At 48.2% G+C, this 20,265-nt stretch overlaps 1 protein-coding gene across 1 annotated transcript in view; it reads left to right on the plus strand.

Moving 5' to 3' along the window:
• Positions 1-20,265, plus strand: part of LOC119114508 (cGMP-specific 3',5'-cyclic phosphodiesterase) — a gene marked incomplete at its 3' end in the record, with an annotated part of 59,392 nt that overhangs the window by 9,602 nt on the left and 29,525 nt on the right. Inside the window, exons 5-8 of the mRNA XM_037238617.1 lie at positions 7,692-7,832; positions 8,968-9,081; positions 10,288-10,419; positions 11,426-11,572. Coding sequence (XP_037094512.1) covers positions 7,692-7,832; positions 8,968-9,081; positions 10,288-10,419; positions 11,426-11,572 — 534 coding nt within the window. The remainder of the gene's footprint in view (positions 1-7,691; positions 7,833-8,967; positions 9,082-10,287; positions 10,420-11,425; positions 11,573-20,265) is intronic.

Consider the following 20,265-nt stretch of genomic DNA (forward strand, 5'->3'; position numbering starts at 1 on the left):
ACACTCGTAATGGGGACACTACAAAGACACAATGGGAACACTATTGCCACAATCACATCAGAAGTGCTCACCGCCCACCACCTGGTAGTTCAAGACTTGTGCAAGAATTTGTCTGTCTGTTTAAAGCTGGAGTGAGTTCGTTAATGAATATGCTTTTCCAAATTTGAAGGCGTCTTCTGTCACTGCACGTCCGTAAAATGTCAGTGCTGTCTGTCAGTTGTGATCGTGTCAATGCCATGTCGTGTTCGTGTCGCATGTGGTCCAGAGATGCCCCGTCACGTAAGTGTGCTGTCAGGCGTCGTGAGAGTGTCGCTGTGGCCACACCAATGTAGTGTATGGAACGAAGTTTGCAGCGTTCGATGTTGCATTGGAATTGATACACTACATTGGTGCATTTTAGATTGTCGGGTTTGTCTGGGCTGTTTTTCATAAGAAAGTTAGATATTTTCTTATTACGATAGTAAATGACGATACCCTTTTGTGGTCGTTTTTGCCTTTAACATGTCGAAAGATAATTTCCCGTAAAACTTTTTCGTCTTGTTTGTGGGCAGATGTCATTTGATTTTGATAATACAGTTTGACGGTTGGTTGGATGTCTTGCCTTGGTTTGCCTTCAAAGTGTCTTGTCGTATGTCGTTGTGTCTCGTTTTCAACGTCAAAATTTGAAAAAAACCGTTGTTCACCAAGATCTGTCTGATTCTTATCAATTCTGAACGTAGTCCTGTCCAATCAGAGCAGTGCTTAAATGTTCGTCTAATGAAGGACCTTATTACGCTAATCTTGTAGCGTCGAGGACACTCACTGTCAGCATTTAAGCACCACTCGTTGTTAGTCTGTTTTCGGTGTACAGTCATTTCGAGTTGTTGTCCTTGTCCATCGACAGCCACGTCAAGAAAGGGCAGTACGTTTTGCACACTTAAGCCACACCGTTCTTCAAAGGTGTTTTTGAGACGTTCTAGTTGGTCAATGTCCCTAACTTCCACAAATATATCGTCTATGTAGCGGCAGTAAATGTCCGGTCTTATGTCGTCATATTGTAGTATGTCGGTTTCTACGTGTCCCATAAATAAATTGGCGAATAGAGGTCCTAGAGGTGAGCCCATTGCAACGCCCTCAATTTGGCAATACATGCGGCCATCAGGCCCGCGGAAAGGAACTTCCAACTTGCAGGCGGTTAGTAATTATTCAAGAAGGCGCTTTGATATTTTGAGAGGAGGAATTTCAAGATGATTGTAGACTCGGTCAAGGATGATGGATACGGTTCTCTCAATGGGCACGTTTGTAAATATATTTTCAACATCTAGAGAGGCTAGTAGGCCCTTAGATTGACGAGATCGCACTATATCAATAAACTCATCCGTTGAGGACAAGCTGTAAGCCATGGGAAGATATGGGGACAGAAGACCGTTAAGACGTATCTCAACATGATCTTGCTGAGGAGCAAAAAGAGGTGCTTAATCTTGGACTTAATTGCCATATGTCGTCGAAATATGAGAAGCTTAAAAAGAAAGTAGAACTAGAAATTATTTACCAGGATATGTTGAATTTGGAAAAAGAGGACAAGGTTACCGTTGACAAGAATCTAAAGAACAGCTTACTGGGAGAGAGCACGAAAAAGCGTGGAAATGATAGGAGCAAGATATTCACACAAGAACTCAGGACGGCGGCAAAGGAACTTCGAGAAAAAGGCATCATCATTCGGCGAGCGGACAAATCATTACTCTACCTAGTGCCTGACAAAATTTAATATCATGAGAAACTAAACTGCATCCTGAACGACGACAAGAAGTTCCGGCGCATCACAAAAGATCCAACGGACAAACTCAAGACCGAGCTTAACAAACTAATCACTGCTGCCAGTGCTGCTGTTGGTGGCATACACTTTTCCAAGAGAACGGGTGAATTTGCGCCTGGCTATGCTTATGTTTCTGTGAAAGCTCACAAAAACGGCAACCCCTTCGTCCAATAATTTCACAGATCCCTTCACCAACCTATATAATTGCAAAAGGTCTTAATGGTCTTCTGTCCCCATATCTTCCCATGGCTTACAGCTTGTCCTCAACGGATGAGTTTATTGATATAGTGCGATCTCGTCAATCTAAGGGAGATCTAGAATCTAGAACGATCTAGAATCTTGTCTAGAATCTAAGGGAGATCTACTAGCCTCTCTAGATGTTGAAAATATATTTACAAACGTGCCCATTGAGAGAACCGTATCCATCATCCTTGACCGAGTCTACAATCATCTTGAAATTCCTCCTCTCAAAATATCAAAGCGCCTTCTTGAATAATTACTAACCGCCTGCACGTTGGAAGTTCCTTTCCGCGGGCCTGATGGCCGAATGTATTGCCAAATTGAGGGCGTTGCAATGGGCTCACCTCTAGGACCTCTATTCGCCAATTTATTTATGGGACACGTAGAACCCGACATACTACAAAATGACGACATAAGACCGGACATTTACTGCCGCTACATAGGCGACATATTTGTGGAAGTTAGGGACATTGACCAACTAGAACGTCTCAAAAACACCTTTGAAGAACGGTGTGGCTTAAGTGTGCAAAACGTACTACCCTTTCTTGATGTGGCTGTCGATGGACAAGGACAACTCGAAATGACTGTATACCGAAAACAGACTAACAACGGATGGTGCTTAAATGCTGACAGTGAGTGTCCTCGACGCTACAAGATTAGCGTAATAAGGTCCTTCATTAGACGAACATTTAAGCACTGCTCTGATTGGACAGGACTACGTTCAGAATTGATAAGAATCAGACAGATCTTGGTGAACAACGGTTTTTTTTCAAATTTTGACGTTGAAAACGAGACACAACGACATACGACAAGACACTTTGAAGGCAAACCAAGGCAAGACATCCAACCAACCGTCAAACTGTATTATCAAAATCAAATGACATCTGCCCACAAACAAGACGAAAAAGTTTTACGGGAAATTATCTTTCGACATGTTAAAGGCAAAAACGACCACAAAAGGGTATCGTCATTTACTATCGTAATAAGAAAATATCTAACTTTCTTATGAGAAACAGCCCAGACAAACCCGACAATCTAAAATGCACCAATGTAGTGTATCAATTCCAATGCAACATCGAACGCTGCAAACTTCGTTCCATACACTACATTGGTGTGGCCACAGCGACACTCTCACGACGCCTGACAGCACACTTACGTGACGGGGCATCTCTGGACCACATGCGACACGAACACGACATGGCATTGACACGATCACAACTGACAGACAGCACTGACATTTTACGGACGTGCAGTGACAGAAGACGCCTTCAAATTTGGAAAAGCATATTCATTAACGAACTCACTCCAGCTTTAAACAGACAGACAAATTCTTGCACAAGTCTTGAACTACCAGGTGGTGGGCGGTGAGCACTTCTGATGTGATTGTGGCAATAGTGTTCCCATTGTGTCTTTGTAGTGTCCCCATTACGAGTGTTTCTTACATGCATAAAAATGAAAATAGGAGTCTGTCTTACTTTAATTAGTTATCAATGCTGGGTCAGCTGAGTCATCGTCGTCAATGAGGGAGTCGTCAATGCTGAGTCAGCAGTTATTTCTAATCAAACATATATATATATATATATATATATATATATATTTAGCGCGGTTTGTTCCGCCGGACTGAGGCGTGATGGACGGTGTGAGGTTTGTTCCGCCGGACTGAGGCCTGATGGACGGTGTGAGGTTTGTTCCGCCGGACTGAGGCGTGATGGACGGTGTGAGGCAAACATCACGGCGTCAGCACATAGCCATTTAGCAAAATAGTGCAACGCCGCTACAAACGGCCCTCGCAGAGCCAGCGAATGGTCGTTTGGGTAATATTATCTGTCTCATTACGCTCATTTGCACAGTTTCGAGGCTTTTTCGCTTTGTTTCTTTGCCAAGAATGGCATGGTTAACAATGCCCATGCGCGAGCATGATAGTGCGTTGATAGAGACAGCACTCAGGAAGGCATCTGAGAAGCTGAATTGGTATTCTGAATGTTTGATATTGTTTGGAAGACGGCTGTGCTTGCGATACCTTGTCCACGCCGTAACCGACTCACGGTTGTGTGCCTTCCTCAGTTCAAAGGAAGTGTTTTACGTTTGTATGGGGTTTTGAACTGAAATATGCATCTCGAAGATGGTTCAGTACAGTTCACGGTCCTGCCCTTCTTAAGACCAAAAGCCCTCCAGTTTCTCAGCTACATGCCCACGAAGATGTGCAGACTATGTTGAAGAAACTATTACAAGGTCACCCAGGCAACCATGACGCCATGATTGCGTCATTTGAGTTCCGTCATTCCATCAGACATGCGGCGACCGAGGCCAAGGATTGTCGAGTCGTTCATACCTGGCGTTCGTGAGCACGATTTAAGGATTTCCGGATTTCCAGGCCGTAAATTAGCTCTCAACCAATGTTGTGCAAGGTATGATGACGCAATCAGACAATGGCGTATTATGGTGCATGTTTACTTAACAGAGAAAAAGCGTTGTCTAGAACCTTCGTTTCCACTTAAAAGTATACCTAACGTTGTATGTGGGCATATTTTATCCTTCCATCAATATATTAAAACGTGGAGCATTCTCTTTAAGTGCTCTGGCACTTTCTGCAGTTGCGGAAGCTACAGCTCATGTATAGTGAATGGGGCGTGATATTTTCGTTATCGTCATTTTCTTTTCCCCATGATGTCCACAGAAAACAAAAAGCAAAAGCTGGAACCACCACTGCCGTGGTCTTTTTAATCACGTGCTGATTATTTCTGAATACGCACCCAAATGTAGCAATCCGCAATATTCCGGCTCCACTTATCACCTTTATCTTACCGTATTATGCAAACCATAAAAGTCGGTATACAACTTCCGCATTACTAGGTTTTGTACTCTATGTAATGCTTCATCGCAAATAATCCCATGGTATCCAATAGCTATTTTTCTGAATATGCTGTTTCATGTCTCAATGATTTTGACCTGGTCCACTGGTCCTCAAAAGCAGACTTATTCTGCCAAATATTCGAAAGCAATCATATTACTGAAGCAATTCGATCAGTGACCCCAAAAGTGTCGTGGTTTGCTGGAGGTGGCCGAATACTCCCCCCGAATCTCCACTTGTTGCGAGAAGCGTTTTGCTCACACACGATAAACGCGCGAGCTAATATCAAGTCATCCTCACTCTGCGTCCACTTTCCAACCACTTAGAAAGCATGGCTAGTCACAAACTCGCTCTCTAAAGTGGTCAGCGTTTGTCAGGAGCTGTCAAGCCGAACGTCCGCCTGCCTCCGCCAGTATTGCGGCACAGCACACATCGAACCGCAGGCGGCTGCACAGACGACTGCTAACGTAATCGACCCCGTAATGGATTAGATTAGCATCGAACCGGTGCGGAATTGATAAGTCTGAGCAACTGCGTTTGTCCGCCTGAGTTGCCGGCCAAATCGGTGAAAAACCGCCCGAAGGGAAATGCCGGCAACAGAATGACATGGACTAATGATCCGTCGGCGTACTTGTACAACAAATGTAGCTGACTCATATAGAGCTGTCCACCGTATATAGCGTGCGTCGTCTTCCAGGAAGCTCTAAAGCGGGTTGCACACCAGCCTGCCATCGCTGCAGTAGGGCTCATCGGCACTGGTTCCGAAACTGAACCACATCGCCTTGTGTTAGGAGCAAAATCAACCTAGAGTTCTATAGTGGCGCCCGGAGGCAGAGGCGCAATCAACTGCATGCCATGTGAGAAAATGTGGGAGTGGATTTCTCTAAAGGGAACCAGGTGCAAATTAGCTCGTGACGACCGTAATCAGCTGTCGGTGGCGGCCCAATTTGGCGTCATGTACACAGGCATGTGTGGTAATATGGGATGCGTGGCTGGTAATGTCATGTCACGTCATGTCACAGCTGAAATGAGGGTCGTGTCATGACGGAGAGAAGACTTCAGTCATACAGGGACATAAAATTGTCCAGCGGTAATCCAGGACGGGAGGCCTCGTCCTGAAGCCGGGAAGGTCAGAGTGGTCTGGAGATCGGGCCGATCCAGGACGAGAGGACCTGTCCTGACGCCGGGAAGGCCGGAGTGATCTGGAGATCGGGCCGATCCATGACGGGAGGCCCTGTCCTGAAGCCGGGAAGGCCGGAGTGATCTGGAGATCGGGCCGATCCAGGACGAGAGGATCTGTCCTGAAGCCGGGAAGGCCGGAGTGATCTGGAGATCGGGCCGATCCAGGACGGGAGGCCCTGTCCTGAAGGCGGGAAGGCCAGAGTGGTCTGGAGATCGGGCCGATCCAGGACGAGAGGACCTGTCCTGAAGCCGGGAAGGCCAGAGTGATCTCGAGATCAGGCCGATCCAGGACGGGAGGCCCTGTCCTGAAGCCGGGAAGGCCAGAGTGGTCTGGGGATCGGGCCAATCCAGGACGAGAGGCCCTATCTTGAGGCCGGGAAGGTCAGAGTGATATCAAGATCGGTGAGAAACTGTGGACGGCAAGAGATCTCTGTCGCCACCGAGAGAAGCCTTTCGTCTGAGGGCTGTATAGTTGTGGCATGCATAGTGGGAGACGCTGTTCGAAGCGAGGAGAAACGTGGTAACGTGGAACTTTCGATGGAAAAGAGCCATGGAAAGGTGAGAGGGAGCCTCCTCTGAAGACAGAGAGAGGACCTAGCGGTATATGGGCAGCCCAAGAAATGACCCAAAGGCATGGAATGACAGGAGGGAAGCTCTCACCTCCATGGACAACATAAAACCCAGCACAGGGCAGGTACGCGTCTCAGAAAGTCGGAACAATGGTGAGACAGGAAGCTCACATTATGAGCGACGGCAGTCAACTCAACGGAGGCACTTGTGAAAGAGTGGATGCTGTGACAGCTTAGAATTTCTCGTTAGGGAATGAGAAAAACTGATATGTGAGAAAGCCTTTATATATATATATAAGCTCACACATAACCATTGGTCACATCCTGCGATCTGTGGTAAACATAGCGTTTACTGCTGGGGCTCTCGACAGGAGGCCCCCTTAACGAACAGCAGGATGCCAAGGCAGTTAACAAAACTGTCATCCTCAAAGCCATGGTACAATGCACAGCACACACGACGAATATGATCAGCATATTTGATAGCTGGGACAGGCTTCGCGGCAGAGGGCGCCCACGATGAAAGACGAAACTACGTGACGCAACAGTCTGGGATAATGGGGGCCATAGTATGACAGGAGGCTCCTGTCGCTACAAGAAACGAGAGGTCATGTAAATGAAGAGTTCTGGAATGATTTGAAGCCCTGCTACTGGAAGGAAGGATATTTATATTATAGCATACACCTTGTTTGGTGAAAGCCACCTGGAAACACGCCATCCTACACCGACTGGCACTGATTATTGACGCTTCCGCTGGCAAAACCGCCATATTCCGCTGCGGTCTGCGTGCGTGCACTGTTTGCTAAAGACGGCCTGTGAAATTTGTTCTGTCCCCTATCTGCCGCAGGGCTTACAGGGATTCCTCATGATACCATGGCAGCTCACTGGTGTACCAGCCTGTTTGGGGTAGCATACGTCCAGCTAAAAGCCAATTTCATTTAGTATTTTGTACAAGCAATGTGACTAACGGCGCGCTCTTAATGCGTGACAGTGAGGCTGGTGCGATCAGTGCTAGCTATCCGCATCAGCAGGTGTTTCACCGAGCTTGATCGGGCAGATTCTGCTGAATCTTGCTCGAGGCATTTTTGAAGAGCAGTCCAGCCTGGAAAACTTGGTGCAGCAGATAATGCGGGAGGCGATAGACCTGCTGCACTGCGAACAAGCCGCAGTGTTCCTGCGCGAGGACCAGCACGACGAGGTAAGCAAGCGCAAACAGCTAGGCGTCATATGAGAACCTCACGACATTTGTGACTTAACAGTGAGTCTTCCAGCAATGCTCCTCAATTTTGTCTTGCCAGGGCAAACATAAACATGTAATTTCAAAATGCGCATATCAACGACAATAAATACAGAGCAACGAAAGCATGAACATTGTTTTGATTTCAGGCGAGCTCATGTATACCATTGCTTTAATACCAGCGAGAATAATTATTTAACACTCGGCTTTCAAAGAATTTATCATAGAGCTGAAATGTTGCATATACGATGCGAACTAAACAATCATCGCTTGGTAAAACCAAGATACCAAAATAATTTGAGGACGGGGTGAGGGTGGGGGAGGGGGCGTCATCACCAACGTACGTACGTTAAGTGAGTTTGAGCAGGTCCACTCATATTAACATCAGGCGCCTGAGCAAAAGTGCAACAAGTCGCATGGTTAATTCTGTTTGGGCATTAAGTACACATTGATGAAATAGGTGGAATGCTCTATAAAAACATATAAGATGCACCGGAAGCGATACGCTACGTTGCAGCTTGACCTAAGATGGCCTAGAATGTTACCTAAGCTCATTTGCCCACCATGAGTCATAACTTGTGAGGAAGCGTCAGTACCAAGAAAACGTGCATGGGTACGAGGCGAGATCGGTAACCAGATGTTCTACACCGTCAGACACTCTTGACATTAAATTCACCTGAGATGAAATAAATGGCAATTTTTTGGCACAGCTTGTGTAATTCTTGTGCTGAGGAATACACACAATTTCAAACTTACAACACGTTTGTACCCAGCGTTATTTGCAAAGCAAGGGGATGCGGACGCCCCGCCCAAGCCAACTCTTGGGATAGTGTGTGGTTAATATAGTGAAGATCCATCAATTCATTTCCTCAAACCATGAAGTGTAAAGCATTTGACTTCCCGAGATAACACAGGTCACCTTCAAAACTAATCTTGTCGTGCTTTGCGTTGGCTTTTATGTGTGGGAAATCGCACCTCTACCAAAGATGACCTCTCGTAGACCGCATTGTTTAAGCCCGAAGCCCCTCCCCGCCATTGTTCTCACGTTGACTTCATACTATGTTACACATGGCGTCGGTCTGTGCCCTCGCACCAGGTGGCGTGCAGGACCGAGCGGTCCCTGGGCAGCGCGGTCCGGTCGGCAGACCAGCTATCCAGCGGCGAGCACCGCTCGCGCGCCACCTCCCGGGAGAGCGGCCACTCGGACCAGGTATGCTGCGGACCAGGGCCAGGGGCCAGCCGAGGACCAGGTATGCTGCCAACCAGGGCCAGGGGCCAGCCGAGGACCAAGTATGCTGCCGACCAGGGCCAGGGGCCAGCCGAGGACCAGGTATGCTGCCGACCAGGGCCAGGGGCCAGCCGAGGACCAGGTGTGCTGCCGACCAGGGCCAGGGGCCAGCCGAGGACCAGGTATGCTGCCGACCAGGGCCAGGGGCCAGCCGAGCCGCCACGGCTCCATTCCCGCTGCGCTCCCCGGCATAGGAAACCGACGCAAAAGCTCTTCACAAGGGAAATTGTATTGTTACGAACTTTCAGCCCCGAGTAGCACTACACGCGTCTGACTTCCATACGGAGACCGCAGCTCGCCGCGCCCGTGTGCGTCCGTTTACTTTCGTTGACGACTCGCCATTCCGACGGATCGCCGTCGCCGAGGTTCGTCAGCGGCGGCAGTCGTCGACGCGCGTTGGCTGACGGGTGCGGGTGTTGCAGGCAGCGGGCTTTGGAGAGACATGCGCCAAAATTGTAGTCAGTCGTTATAAAACAGTCAGGTTCACATTTCCAGCTACTATGACTCCGTTACCATTCATTTCCCAATAGAGGCCACCAAATACGTAATATGACGTTCTGAAGTAAACATATAAGGAAACGAACATCACTGGTGCCTAATCAATATGCCTATGATTTAGTTTGACCTTCACCTTAGACTTTATTGCATTTGTTTCATTACTTTCGGGTACAGACAGGAAAGGTGCGTAGCGCTGACTTGCGCAGCCCGTCACCGACCAGTGCCATGCCGCAGGCCGTCACCGGTCAGTGCCATGCCGCAGGCCGTTACCGATCAGCGCCATGCCGCAGGCCGTCACCGATCAGCGCCATGCCGCAGGTCGTCACCGATCAGCGCCATGCCGCAGGCCAGGTTCCCGTCACCGACCAGTGCCATGCCGCAGGCCGTTACCGATCAGCGCCATGCCGCAGGCCGTCACCGATCAGCGCCATGCCGCAGGCCAGGTTCCCGTCACCGACCAGTGCCATGCCGCAGGCTGTCACCGGTCAGTGCCATGCCGCAGGCCGTTACCGGTCAGCGCCATGCCGCAGGCCGGGTTCCCGTCACCGACCAGTGCCATGCCGCAGGCTGTCACCGATCAGTGCCATGCCGCAGGCCGGGTTCCCGTCACCGACCAGTGCCATGCCGCAGGCCGGGTTCCACCAGTGTTTCACCCTGACGAAAGAGACTGGAGGCGGCCACACGCTCCGCACACTGAGGGAGGCCGAATTCCGGCACCTGGCTCTGCACGACGTGGCGCTCCGGGTCCTCGACACCGGCGAGGTAGGTGTCAGGGGCGTCTGGATCCCTGAGAGCGGCAGCGCAGATGACAGAAAAGACTCCAAGTCCCGAGACACCGGCGAGGTAAGTATTATAGAACTCTTCGGAGAACTCGCTGGATCAGTGCGGTAAGTATCACGAAAGCCTCCGGGTCCCCGAGACAGGTGAAGTAGGTATTTGAGAGCCCCCCGGGTCATGGAGACGGGTGAGGTAGATATAAGAGAAGCCTCCGGGCTCCGAGATCGGCAGAGTAGTCATTAGAGAAGCCCCTCGGTCCGCGAGACAGGTGAGGTAGGCAGTAGAGATGCGCCCGGGTCCCCGAGACGGGTGAGGTAGGTATTAGAGAAGCCCCCAGGTCGCTGAGGCCAGTGAGGTAAGAGATACAAGGGACCTGCTCCGATGGCTGGGTCGGGAGAACTGCTCACGAGCTTCCAGTCACCCACGCACATTCGATGCTGCCCAACAACAGCGCGCTGAATTTGATTCTAATCGTATGGTATATACCGTTCTGCAAAGTCTGAAATCTTGGAAGGCTCGGCAAGTCTAAGACATGACCAGTCGCCGCCTGCACGCACCAACCGCCGCACTGGTTTCGAGAATGCGTTGATCGGTCAGCTTATACCACGCTGACTCCCGCCCCCGTGGCTCCGGCTGCGCACGGTCGGTAAGTACAAAAACTACCTTGAGCCGATTCAGCACATTTTCTTGACATGGGAGACTCATCAGTGGGGGTCTCTGGACGCTGCCTAGCATCGCGTCGGTGGCGGCTTACTAGAAAGCAACGTTCCAGGCGCCTCCGGTGCACCATTATCCGGAGAGCCTTGCAGCATAACAGACGGGGCGGGCCGCGACCTCAATGACCAGAGCACTTCCGTGAGCCATAAACAATCCAGCGATTGAGCCACACCATTAGGCGGATGGCGTGGCAGGAGAAGAGAGCGGGGGGGGGGGGGGGGTAGTACCGCCCTGTGCGGCGGCGTACTGAGCGAGCCGCGTCTCTACCTCGCAGACGATCTGCAGTTCGGAGGAAGGCACCGACAACTGTGACGTGCGCTGGCGGCGGGAGGAGCGGAGCGCCGCGGCACGGTCCGTGCTCACCATCCCAATACACAACCAGAGCCACGTCACTATCGGCGTGGCCCACTTCATCAACAAGGTGCGTCGGCCGGCGCGGGCAACGCCATACGACACGAAGCAGCACGCCGCCGTGGCACGCCGTATTGACAACGGTCTCAGTCGGGTAATCAGGCAACAGATCATATGACAACATATCGGGCGGCACCACAAGGCATGGCAAACATTCGGACGGCATGAGGATCGCCAGCGGATGACAGGTGATGAGGATCATTTGGATTGAGATTGCGTGTTAAAAGATGATACAGAATAAAAGTCATGAGGAAAAAGGATTTCGTGTGAAAAAAATGTAAAAGCCGTTTGCATCACGGATTACAGTACAGACTTTTCAATAATTCGTTTGCTTCTTTGTTGTTGCTTTTAGTTTTTAAGCGTATATTTCATTGGGAATCGCATCATTACATCACAACCACAGTAACAAACACATATTTGATAGGCCATTTTCCGCTGGAAATGTTTTGTGTACATATGAAAAGCTTGTTGGAAAGGTGTATATGTTGACATGATTCCAATGTGTTGAATCTAAGCAAGATCACGCTTATGCGGGAGGTAATCATGTTAAATCTTTTCGTACCGAGACTTTTCAAAACTTGTTGAAATGACCCGTTGGCATGTCTGACGCAGACGCGAAAAAAAACAACAAACTCCTTTGTCCTGGCCTCGTCCCTTTTCATAGGTATGCAGTTCTTACAGAGTTCGCTTGCCTACCAACAGGGCACACGAGGAATAATCCCTGAATTAAATGATCCCCAAAACGCAGCTTATTCCAACGGCCCGGATGTGAGCAACAATGACGTGGCCAGCATCCGGTTCTCTTGTGCAATTAACACGACCGATTGCCAGACCTGGTACTTTCATAGAATTTTGATAAGCTAAAGGCATGAAATGAAGCTATAAATAGCTTCGATTCGTATTGTCAGCTTAGTCATATTCTAAACCACGACAAGCATTGTTTACAGTGTTCATAAATGTTAGACGTTAAACTCAATGTATTGCATTAAAACAACCATTTCATTGGATAAGTGTTAAGTACATATCACAACTTAATGCAAAAAATATGTTAAAGACTTTTCAGGTAATAAATCCATCATGAAAACGACTGGCGTTAAAACCTTTAAGGGACAAAGGTCACAATGGCGAAAGCTTGTGAGGGACAAAGTTCATACGGGCAAAGATCGCACAGGATGAGGGACGCACTGACGGCTTCGGCTCCTGTGTGCGATCTCTCAGGAAGGCCACCGGGCCTGACTGACAAACGGTGGCGCCACCAACGCTAACGCAGAGACAACTTTGAATACATGCCCATGGATATAGGCGTAGGAACGTTTCAAAATGTGTGTGCTTTGGAGGAGGGGGGGGGGGGGAGCAGGCTTGAGTTATACTTCAGAAACCTTTTTTGGGAAGCAGGCCCGGCGACCGGGAGAGTGGGCTTAAAGATGGATGTTATTTTCCCTTCTTAATTTACATAGCATATCTTAAAAATAATTGAAACTGCTAGCTGCCATGCCAGATATACATCAACAGTTTTTCTATCACTGGTGCACAATCTTGCCTGTTCAACTCAGTTATATCATTCGGCAAATAAGGCCATCCAGCTTCCCAAGATTATTCGTCCATTTCAGAATTGTTTCACATGGACAGGCGAAAATCTACGCGCTTGTGCAGATTACGTGTAGGCATCATTTATATTTTTGGTTATTGAGAAGGCATCTCTCTCCACAGGTAGATGCCAAAAGACGATCTCGACATTGACTGGTGAATTCGCTGACAGCTTTTCAAGAGATAAGACTTGACGCAGCATTTTAGGCGGAAACAAAATTGGAAGCATCAAACACTAACAGCCAAAAACAAGGTGACAAAAACCATAAACTTGAGACCCTCCTGTAACAACAAAGTCACAGAATTAGCTCCATTCTGTCAGATATTCCTTCCACGAGCTCTGCTCCCGTCCGCCGCCGGCGGCCACAGCCATGATCCGGCTGTACCCTGCGTGGCTGACTGCAAACTGATCGCATGGCTGCTTTGCTGCATATTTTTGGATAAATATTTTTTCCTTTTTCAAGATTTCTACCTTTTGGTATGCAAACCTATATTGGACACCCGCCACAATATCTCTTCCGAATCATATTCCCTTACGCCACACTACCGCAAAAAATCGACTGCAAGCTGCCTGCCTTAAGCATATATTGGTCCAACGGACATTCAATTCCCCACCAATTAGCATAGCCGACTTTATCTTTTGTATGTAGGCAGGGGCGTAGCCACAGTCTTGCGAGGAGGGCGTGGGGGCACAGGGTTGACAAAATCCCCCTGTGGTGAGCCCCTCAAAATTGCCAGATATAGCTCTGTTGTGAGCGAGGGACACAGTCTTCTCTGCTTCATCGTTATTTTTACCTTGTAACCAGACGTAAACAGAAACCAGAAGCTGCCACGAGGTCACTTCTGTCTGCATTTTAAAAGTCAATTAACTGCAGAAATCAGACGTTGAAATCCATGGAATAGACTACTGGCGCCCTCTCATGGTTCAGTGGACAGTGGACAGGGGTTCAGTGGACTTTTTTAAACCGATAAAGTCAGAAGCTTTCTCAGACTTTTTGTAGACATTAAGGACCCCGCGAAAACAGATTGTAGATATAAGTGGGTTGGCAGTGTCTGTTGGCATTGTCAAGCCATTCATTCTCGGAAATTTTCAGCATTCAGTCAGAATCGATTAGTGGTACAAATTATGTAACGTAGCTTTGAACATGCACGTTCATAAATCTTAGTAGCAAAAGCCTCGACGCCAGGCGTGGCAGTCTCGTTAAGCCGCGCAGCGTCGACCGAGCGGTGAGCGTTGAGCGGCGGCCAACCGGTGGACGAAAGGATGACGCTTCTGAAGGCAGAGCCATGGAAAGCTCGGTCCCGAGGAAAGACAAACACAGCACCCGCCGCCTGGTGTCCCTTGCAATGGCCAACACCGTTCGGTTTTACGAAGCTGCACCCCAGGCCATCGCTATTCTTGCTCACGAGATTGTGAGTGCGCATGTTTAAACCTTGTGATCGGATTTGTTTCACTTATCGGTTCTGCGAAGAATGAATGCTCTCAGGCACGCATGCAATGACCTTATTCGTTTTTGAGTGTATTTCGAAGTGTTTCATTCAGCAATTATGAGAGCCCCTATTTCCTTCCTGGCAAGGGGCCCATTGAGTAAAACGCTAAGGGCACATTACGGTCCCCGGTCGAGTGCTGAAGGGCCTTTCCGTCCCATTGCCGGGTATCTTTCGGCTGTCGTTCTGGCGTCACGGGACGGAAACCACTGGCCGGAGGCCTTTAGAGCGGTACATCACATCACGTTTGCCTTCCCCGACGCGGGGGGCCTTCTGACGGGTGCAGCTGCTCCCGGATCAGCACAGGCACCCCAGTGATCTAACATCTCTGATCGCCGCAGGTGGTCCAATCAATGTCAAATGAACTTCAATTCCATATTTTTCCGTGCCCTTCAGATATATCGAGGACCCCTGAACGTATATTGTGGACCGAAATGGATTTCCAAATTTGCATTGACATGGCTAACCCATGTTCGTTTTGAAGTGCGCAGCATTCAGTCAGAATTGATTACTGAGAAAACTTGTATTACAAGGTTTTGAGCATGCGCGCTCGCAAATATTAACCACACGTCGACCACGGGGCTGTGACATTAAGTCACGGCCAATGAGCAAACGAAAAACAATGACGCATGTTGAGGAAGATGGCTGGTCTACCATGTAAAACGGCATGCACGTCCCAAATACTGCAAAGGTAAGCTAACCGCAACCTAAATCGGAGAAATGGGAGGGGGACAGGTAACATTGCTGACCCCCACTTTCATGAACGTAGCAACAGGGGGGCCAGGGGGGCCATGATTCCCCACTTTTCAAGGTAGGGGGGAGGGCAGCAGTGTTAACTGGCCCCACTTTTCAAATTAAAGTCCTGTTTAGCTTACGTTTGCACCACATTTGAATATACATGCCGATTTGTCTAGTTCGCGAACCACCTTCCTTAAGATGGGTTATCTTTTTCGTTTGCTTATTGGCCATCGCTTAGTATCCCAGCCGCAGGCCGACGCCGCACGAGCTATGGAAACCGCAACGCCGGGCGCTCAGGCTGTTGTTGCTATGACTTGCGAGCGCGTACGTTCAAAACCATATTACATAGTTTTTAATTACAAGTTAGTTACAAGCTTAGGACCTCATTTTATCTACAGTCTACGTTCAGGAATTCCTCAATATATCTGAAGAAAACAAAAAAACATGGAACTGGAGCTTGTGTGACAATTATTAACCACCTTTGGCCACCAGGGATGTTGTTGCGTCAATGAGGGTTCCTGTGCTGATCCGGGGCCAACCGCGAGGATCAGAAGCCTCCGGTATCAGGGAGGGGAACAATGTGATATGATATATCCTTCCAATGGTGTCCGGATCGACCAAGAGATCCCGCCTCGATCGCTAGAATGACAGCCAGAAGACGCTTCGCGATGGAACGGAGTGGCCATTCATCTCTTGACCGGAACCGGCATTGTGCCCTTGGTGCTCTACTCAAAGAGTCTCTTGCCGGGAATAAAATAAGGGGTCTCATTATTTTTGAGTAGAGTGAGGGTCTCAATATTGTTGAATAGAGTATGTCGAAATGAATCAAAAAAGACAAACAAGGCCATCCCGTTTTTGCCTAGGAAAGTTCATTTTTTTCAAAATGGATTGGTGAAAGAGTGCATCAAAAGGTTTGAACATGCCCGCCAGCAACCTCGACAGCAAGGCCAGCGATGGCCTGTGTCGCAGCTTCCGAAAAACCGAACGGCGTCGGCCACTGCAAGTGCAACCAGACGGTGGGCGCCGTGTCATTCTGTCCTCTGGACAGACCTTCTGTCTTCTGTTAATCTGTCTTCTGGAATTTGACCTTGCTTGACCTCATTTGACTCGAAGGTCATGACCTAGAAACCCGAACCTTGGACCAAAGTGAGTTCACGCACAGGTCAACAAACCCCGTAAATTTTGGTGTCCCTAGCTGCTTTAGTTCCCGAGATCCCAGGGTGTCAAATTGACCCCTCCCCACACCCGAGCGAAGGATATCCAGCCAGCCACCCGGGCGCGTGTTAATAGTTATAGAAACACGAAAAATAGAGAGTCTACCTTTACTCTTCCAGTTCCACCACTAGGTTCCAGCACCACTTCATGATTCTTTAAGGGCCAACCTGTTCTTATCATCAGTCTAAAAATAGCATTGTTGAAATACGCACCCAGACTGCCTTGTAGATGTAAGAATTGATGTCCTGAAGCATTCAAAGGTAATTCTTTCAGAAGCGTCATCATGTTCTTCCACCAGCTGGCCACGACTCAATATTAGCGTTTGAGCCGACGCTGCGCGGCCTACGGAGACTGCAACGCCTGGCGCCGGGATGAATATAAACTAAGATTTGCGAGTACGCATGCTCAAAATTTTGTCACATAACTTTTATTACTAGCCGATTAAAGTGTTTAAAGGTAATTTTCAGAGCCGTTATCATTTTTGTCCACCGGTGGGCCATAACGAAAAGTTAACCACTAAACTAGCGCTCCGCGGACTATGGAGACTACAACGCCTAGCATTGAGGTTTTTGTTGCTAAGATTTGCGAGCGCACATGTTAAAAACTACGTCATATAAAGTGCACCTTTAATCGATTCTGACTGAATGTTAAACATTTCCAGACAAACATGGCTGGGCGGTGCTAATACACATTGTTGACCGCTCGATTTACAATACAAATTTTCATCCTTAAATTTCGATCAAACATATCGATCTACGATCTACCTTCGCTATGTCATCAATGTTTGTAGGACTATGATAAAACATAATAAAAAAGCTTCTGAGTTCTATCGGTTTAGAAAGAGTCCACTAAGGAATGGCACCTTAAGGACGCGGGTGATTTATTCCATACGGTCGTTAAACGACTGATTTCTGCAGTTTATTGACCTTGACACGCACTCGGGTAGGGGTCAAATTGACTCGCCCCTCAAAGTTTTTTCCAGAATGTCTTCCGAACGGTGCGGAGCAGCCGCACCATGTATTGCACATCTGTATATAATTAAATGTCAGATCGTTTGGCACAACAAATTAGATGTTATTTGTAAGGTCGCTAACCAGGTCAAAGTCAGGTCATGGTTTCAGCGAAGTCAGCTTGTAGGGAATCGTTCAATCAGATGCAACAGTTGACTGTTAGACGAAGCCATGCATCTCTGAGATGCTTTCTTAGGCAACACAAATATTGAATGAGCAAATTACTTTGACCTAAGGTCAGGTCAAAAGGTCAGACCAGGGCCAAAACCGGCTGTTTTATTACTCTGGGGCTTGTTGTATGGGATAGTTTCTCGTGCTCCTTTCGAATTTGCTGATAGCAGGAACCACATTATGCATCTTCCATCGACTTCTGAGAGTTCAGAATAGATCATTGACCTAAATTGGCCTAGGTCAATATTTTGTTTTAGAAGCATACTGCCTGTCGTAATCTATGTCGCTTATTAAAATGCAAATCTCAAAGCAGTCTTGCATGATTTTGGTCACCATTACCTTCAACAGGTCAAACAAGGTTACTGACCTTAAATTAACATGTGAACTTGTGCTTAGAAACAGTTATCTAGGTTCTGGGAGCACTTCAGAGACCAACCTGGAATTTAAAGTTGTTTGACCTTATTTGACCTAAAAGTCGTGACCTACGAATCTCGAACTTTGACCTAAGTGAGTTCGCGTACAGGTCAACACACCTTGTAAACTTGGTGTCCCTAGCTCTCTTAGTTTCCGAGATCTCGGGAGATCCAATTGACCTCCTACCGGAACGAAGGGTATCCGGCCTGCCACCCGGGCGCCTCCTATCTAGCCTGCCACCCGGGCGCGTGTTAAAAAATTGAACAGAATTGATTTCGCGGTAGCTTCTGGTTTGTGTTCTGGTTACAACGTAAAGTAACAATGAAACGAAGAAAACCGTATCCCTTGTAAATAAGTAAACTGTATCCGGGGACATCTTTTTGTGGGGGATCACCATAAAGGAGGCTTTTGTCAACCTTGTGTTCCTCTCAGCAAGGCTCTGGCTACTCCTGCCTGCACACAAAAGCAGATCAAGTCATCTACGTTGAATGACGGCAGTCAAGTGTCCGTTGGGCCAATTCATACCTAAAGTAGGCAGCTTCCCGGCAGCATTTTTCTGGGGTGGCGTGGTGTAAGGGAATATAACTTGGGAAAAGGTACGGTTGCAGGTATCCAGCACATGTTTTGCATCTCAAATAGCAGCAATGCTGATCCAGAAATGTGTAACAAAGCAGGCATACCATCAGTTCGCGGTCAGTCATTCCGAGACAGCCGGGCCAGGACGGTGGTCACCGACGGCGGACGGGAGCAGTGCTCAGACAAGGAATATATTACAGGATGGCTTTTATTCTGTGGCTAGGTTTTCAAAGGAGAATCTCCAGTTCTATGGCTTTGGTCACGTGGTTTTTGACGATTTCAAGATCCGAATTTGCTTCCGCCTAAAATGCCTCGCAAAGTGTTATCTCTTGAAAGCACCCAGCGAAATGAAGGCGCGTGAAAAATCCGTCGCAATGTGAGCCATCGATTTACTTTCAAATTTCTCGCCAGCCTACGCTCAGGCCGTATTTTGGCATCTACCCTGTGGAGACAGATGCCTCCTCAATAACCCAAAATCCCTACCCGCTCGTGGAATTTCGGCTTCCCAGGAAAGACAACGTTGAAATGGACAAATTATCTTGGGAAGCTAGATGGTCTTAGTTCCCGAGTGACAATGATGAGTCGGATAGGCAAAAGTGTGCATCAGTGAGAAACAGCTCTAAAAGCATACCTAGGATAGAAGTCATTACATTTGAATGAAGAGCGATAACCTCCATCTCTATCCCTTAGCCCCCCCCCCCCCCCACACCCAGTTCGTCGGGTTTGTTTTCCAGAAAAAGTTCCTTAAGTACACCCTGAGCCTGCCCCCCACTTTTTGAAACGTTCCTACACCTATGCCCACCTTGAAAAGTGGAGGCATGACACACTGCCCCCCCCCCCCCTGTCTCCACACCCCTAGCCATGGCCAGAGGCCAGCGCCAGCGCATAATGCAACTGGAGCCAGACGTTAAATTCCGTGCTTGACACCTGCACTCCGAAGACATCCGTCCTGTGACGAAAGCTTGCCATCAATGCCGGGATGCGTGCAGATTTCTAAAAATCAGCTCTCTCGACTCACAACCATTCAGAGGTGATGAAAAGCGGCCTTAATAGTCCGCTTGGATGACTGATTTGACGGATGATATGAAGCTGGCCTGGCATCGGTCCATAATCCATACCATATCGTGCACTGTTTCACACACGCTTTGCCGGAGATGCCACTCACCTTTGGTGCACTGGGCGCGAAGTTCAATGAGTGTCAAATAAGTGGTGGACCAGAGTTTCGAGCCTCCAAAATTAAATATTGAACTTGAACTTACTTAATCAATATGGAGCTTAAACAAGAAGGCATTTTCCCGACTAACCACATCCCTCACAACAGTTCACTTGCGATCTTTTTCATGTAACCATTTGCGTGCAATGTTTTTTAGAAAGAACATTGCACTTGTGATCTTTTATTTTTTGCTCACGACTTTTTATGCCACCATATGCCCTGCGATCTTTTGCGCTGTAATCTTTCAGTGCAACCAATGATGGACGCGACTCAAAATGAAAGATGGGACTC

Source organism: Pollicipes pollicipes, unplaced genomic scaffold (assembly GCF_011947565.3).
Source record: "Pollicipes pollicipes isolate AB1234 unplaced genomic scaffold, Ppol_2.1 Scaffold_860;HRSCAF=989_pilon_pilon_pilon, whole genome shotgun sequence".
In the NCBI taxonomy this organism is placed as follows: domain Eukaryota; kingdom Metazoa; phylum Arthropoda; class Thecostraca; order Pollicipedomorpha; family Pollicipedidae; genus Pollicipes; species Pollicipes pollicipes.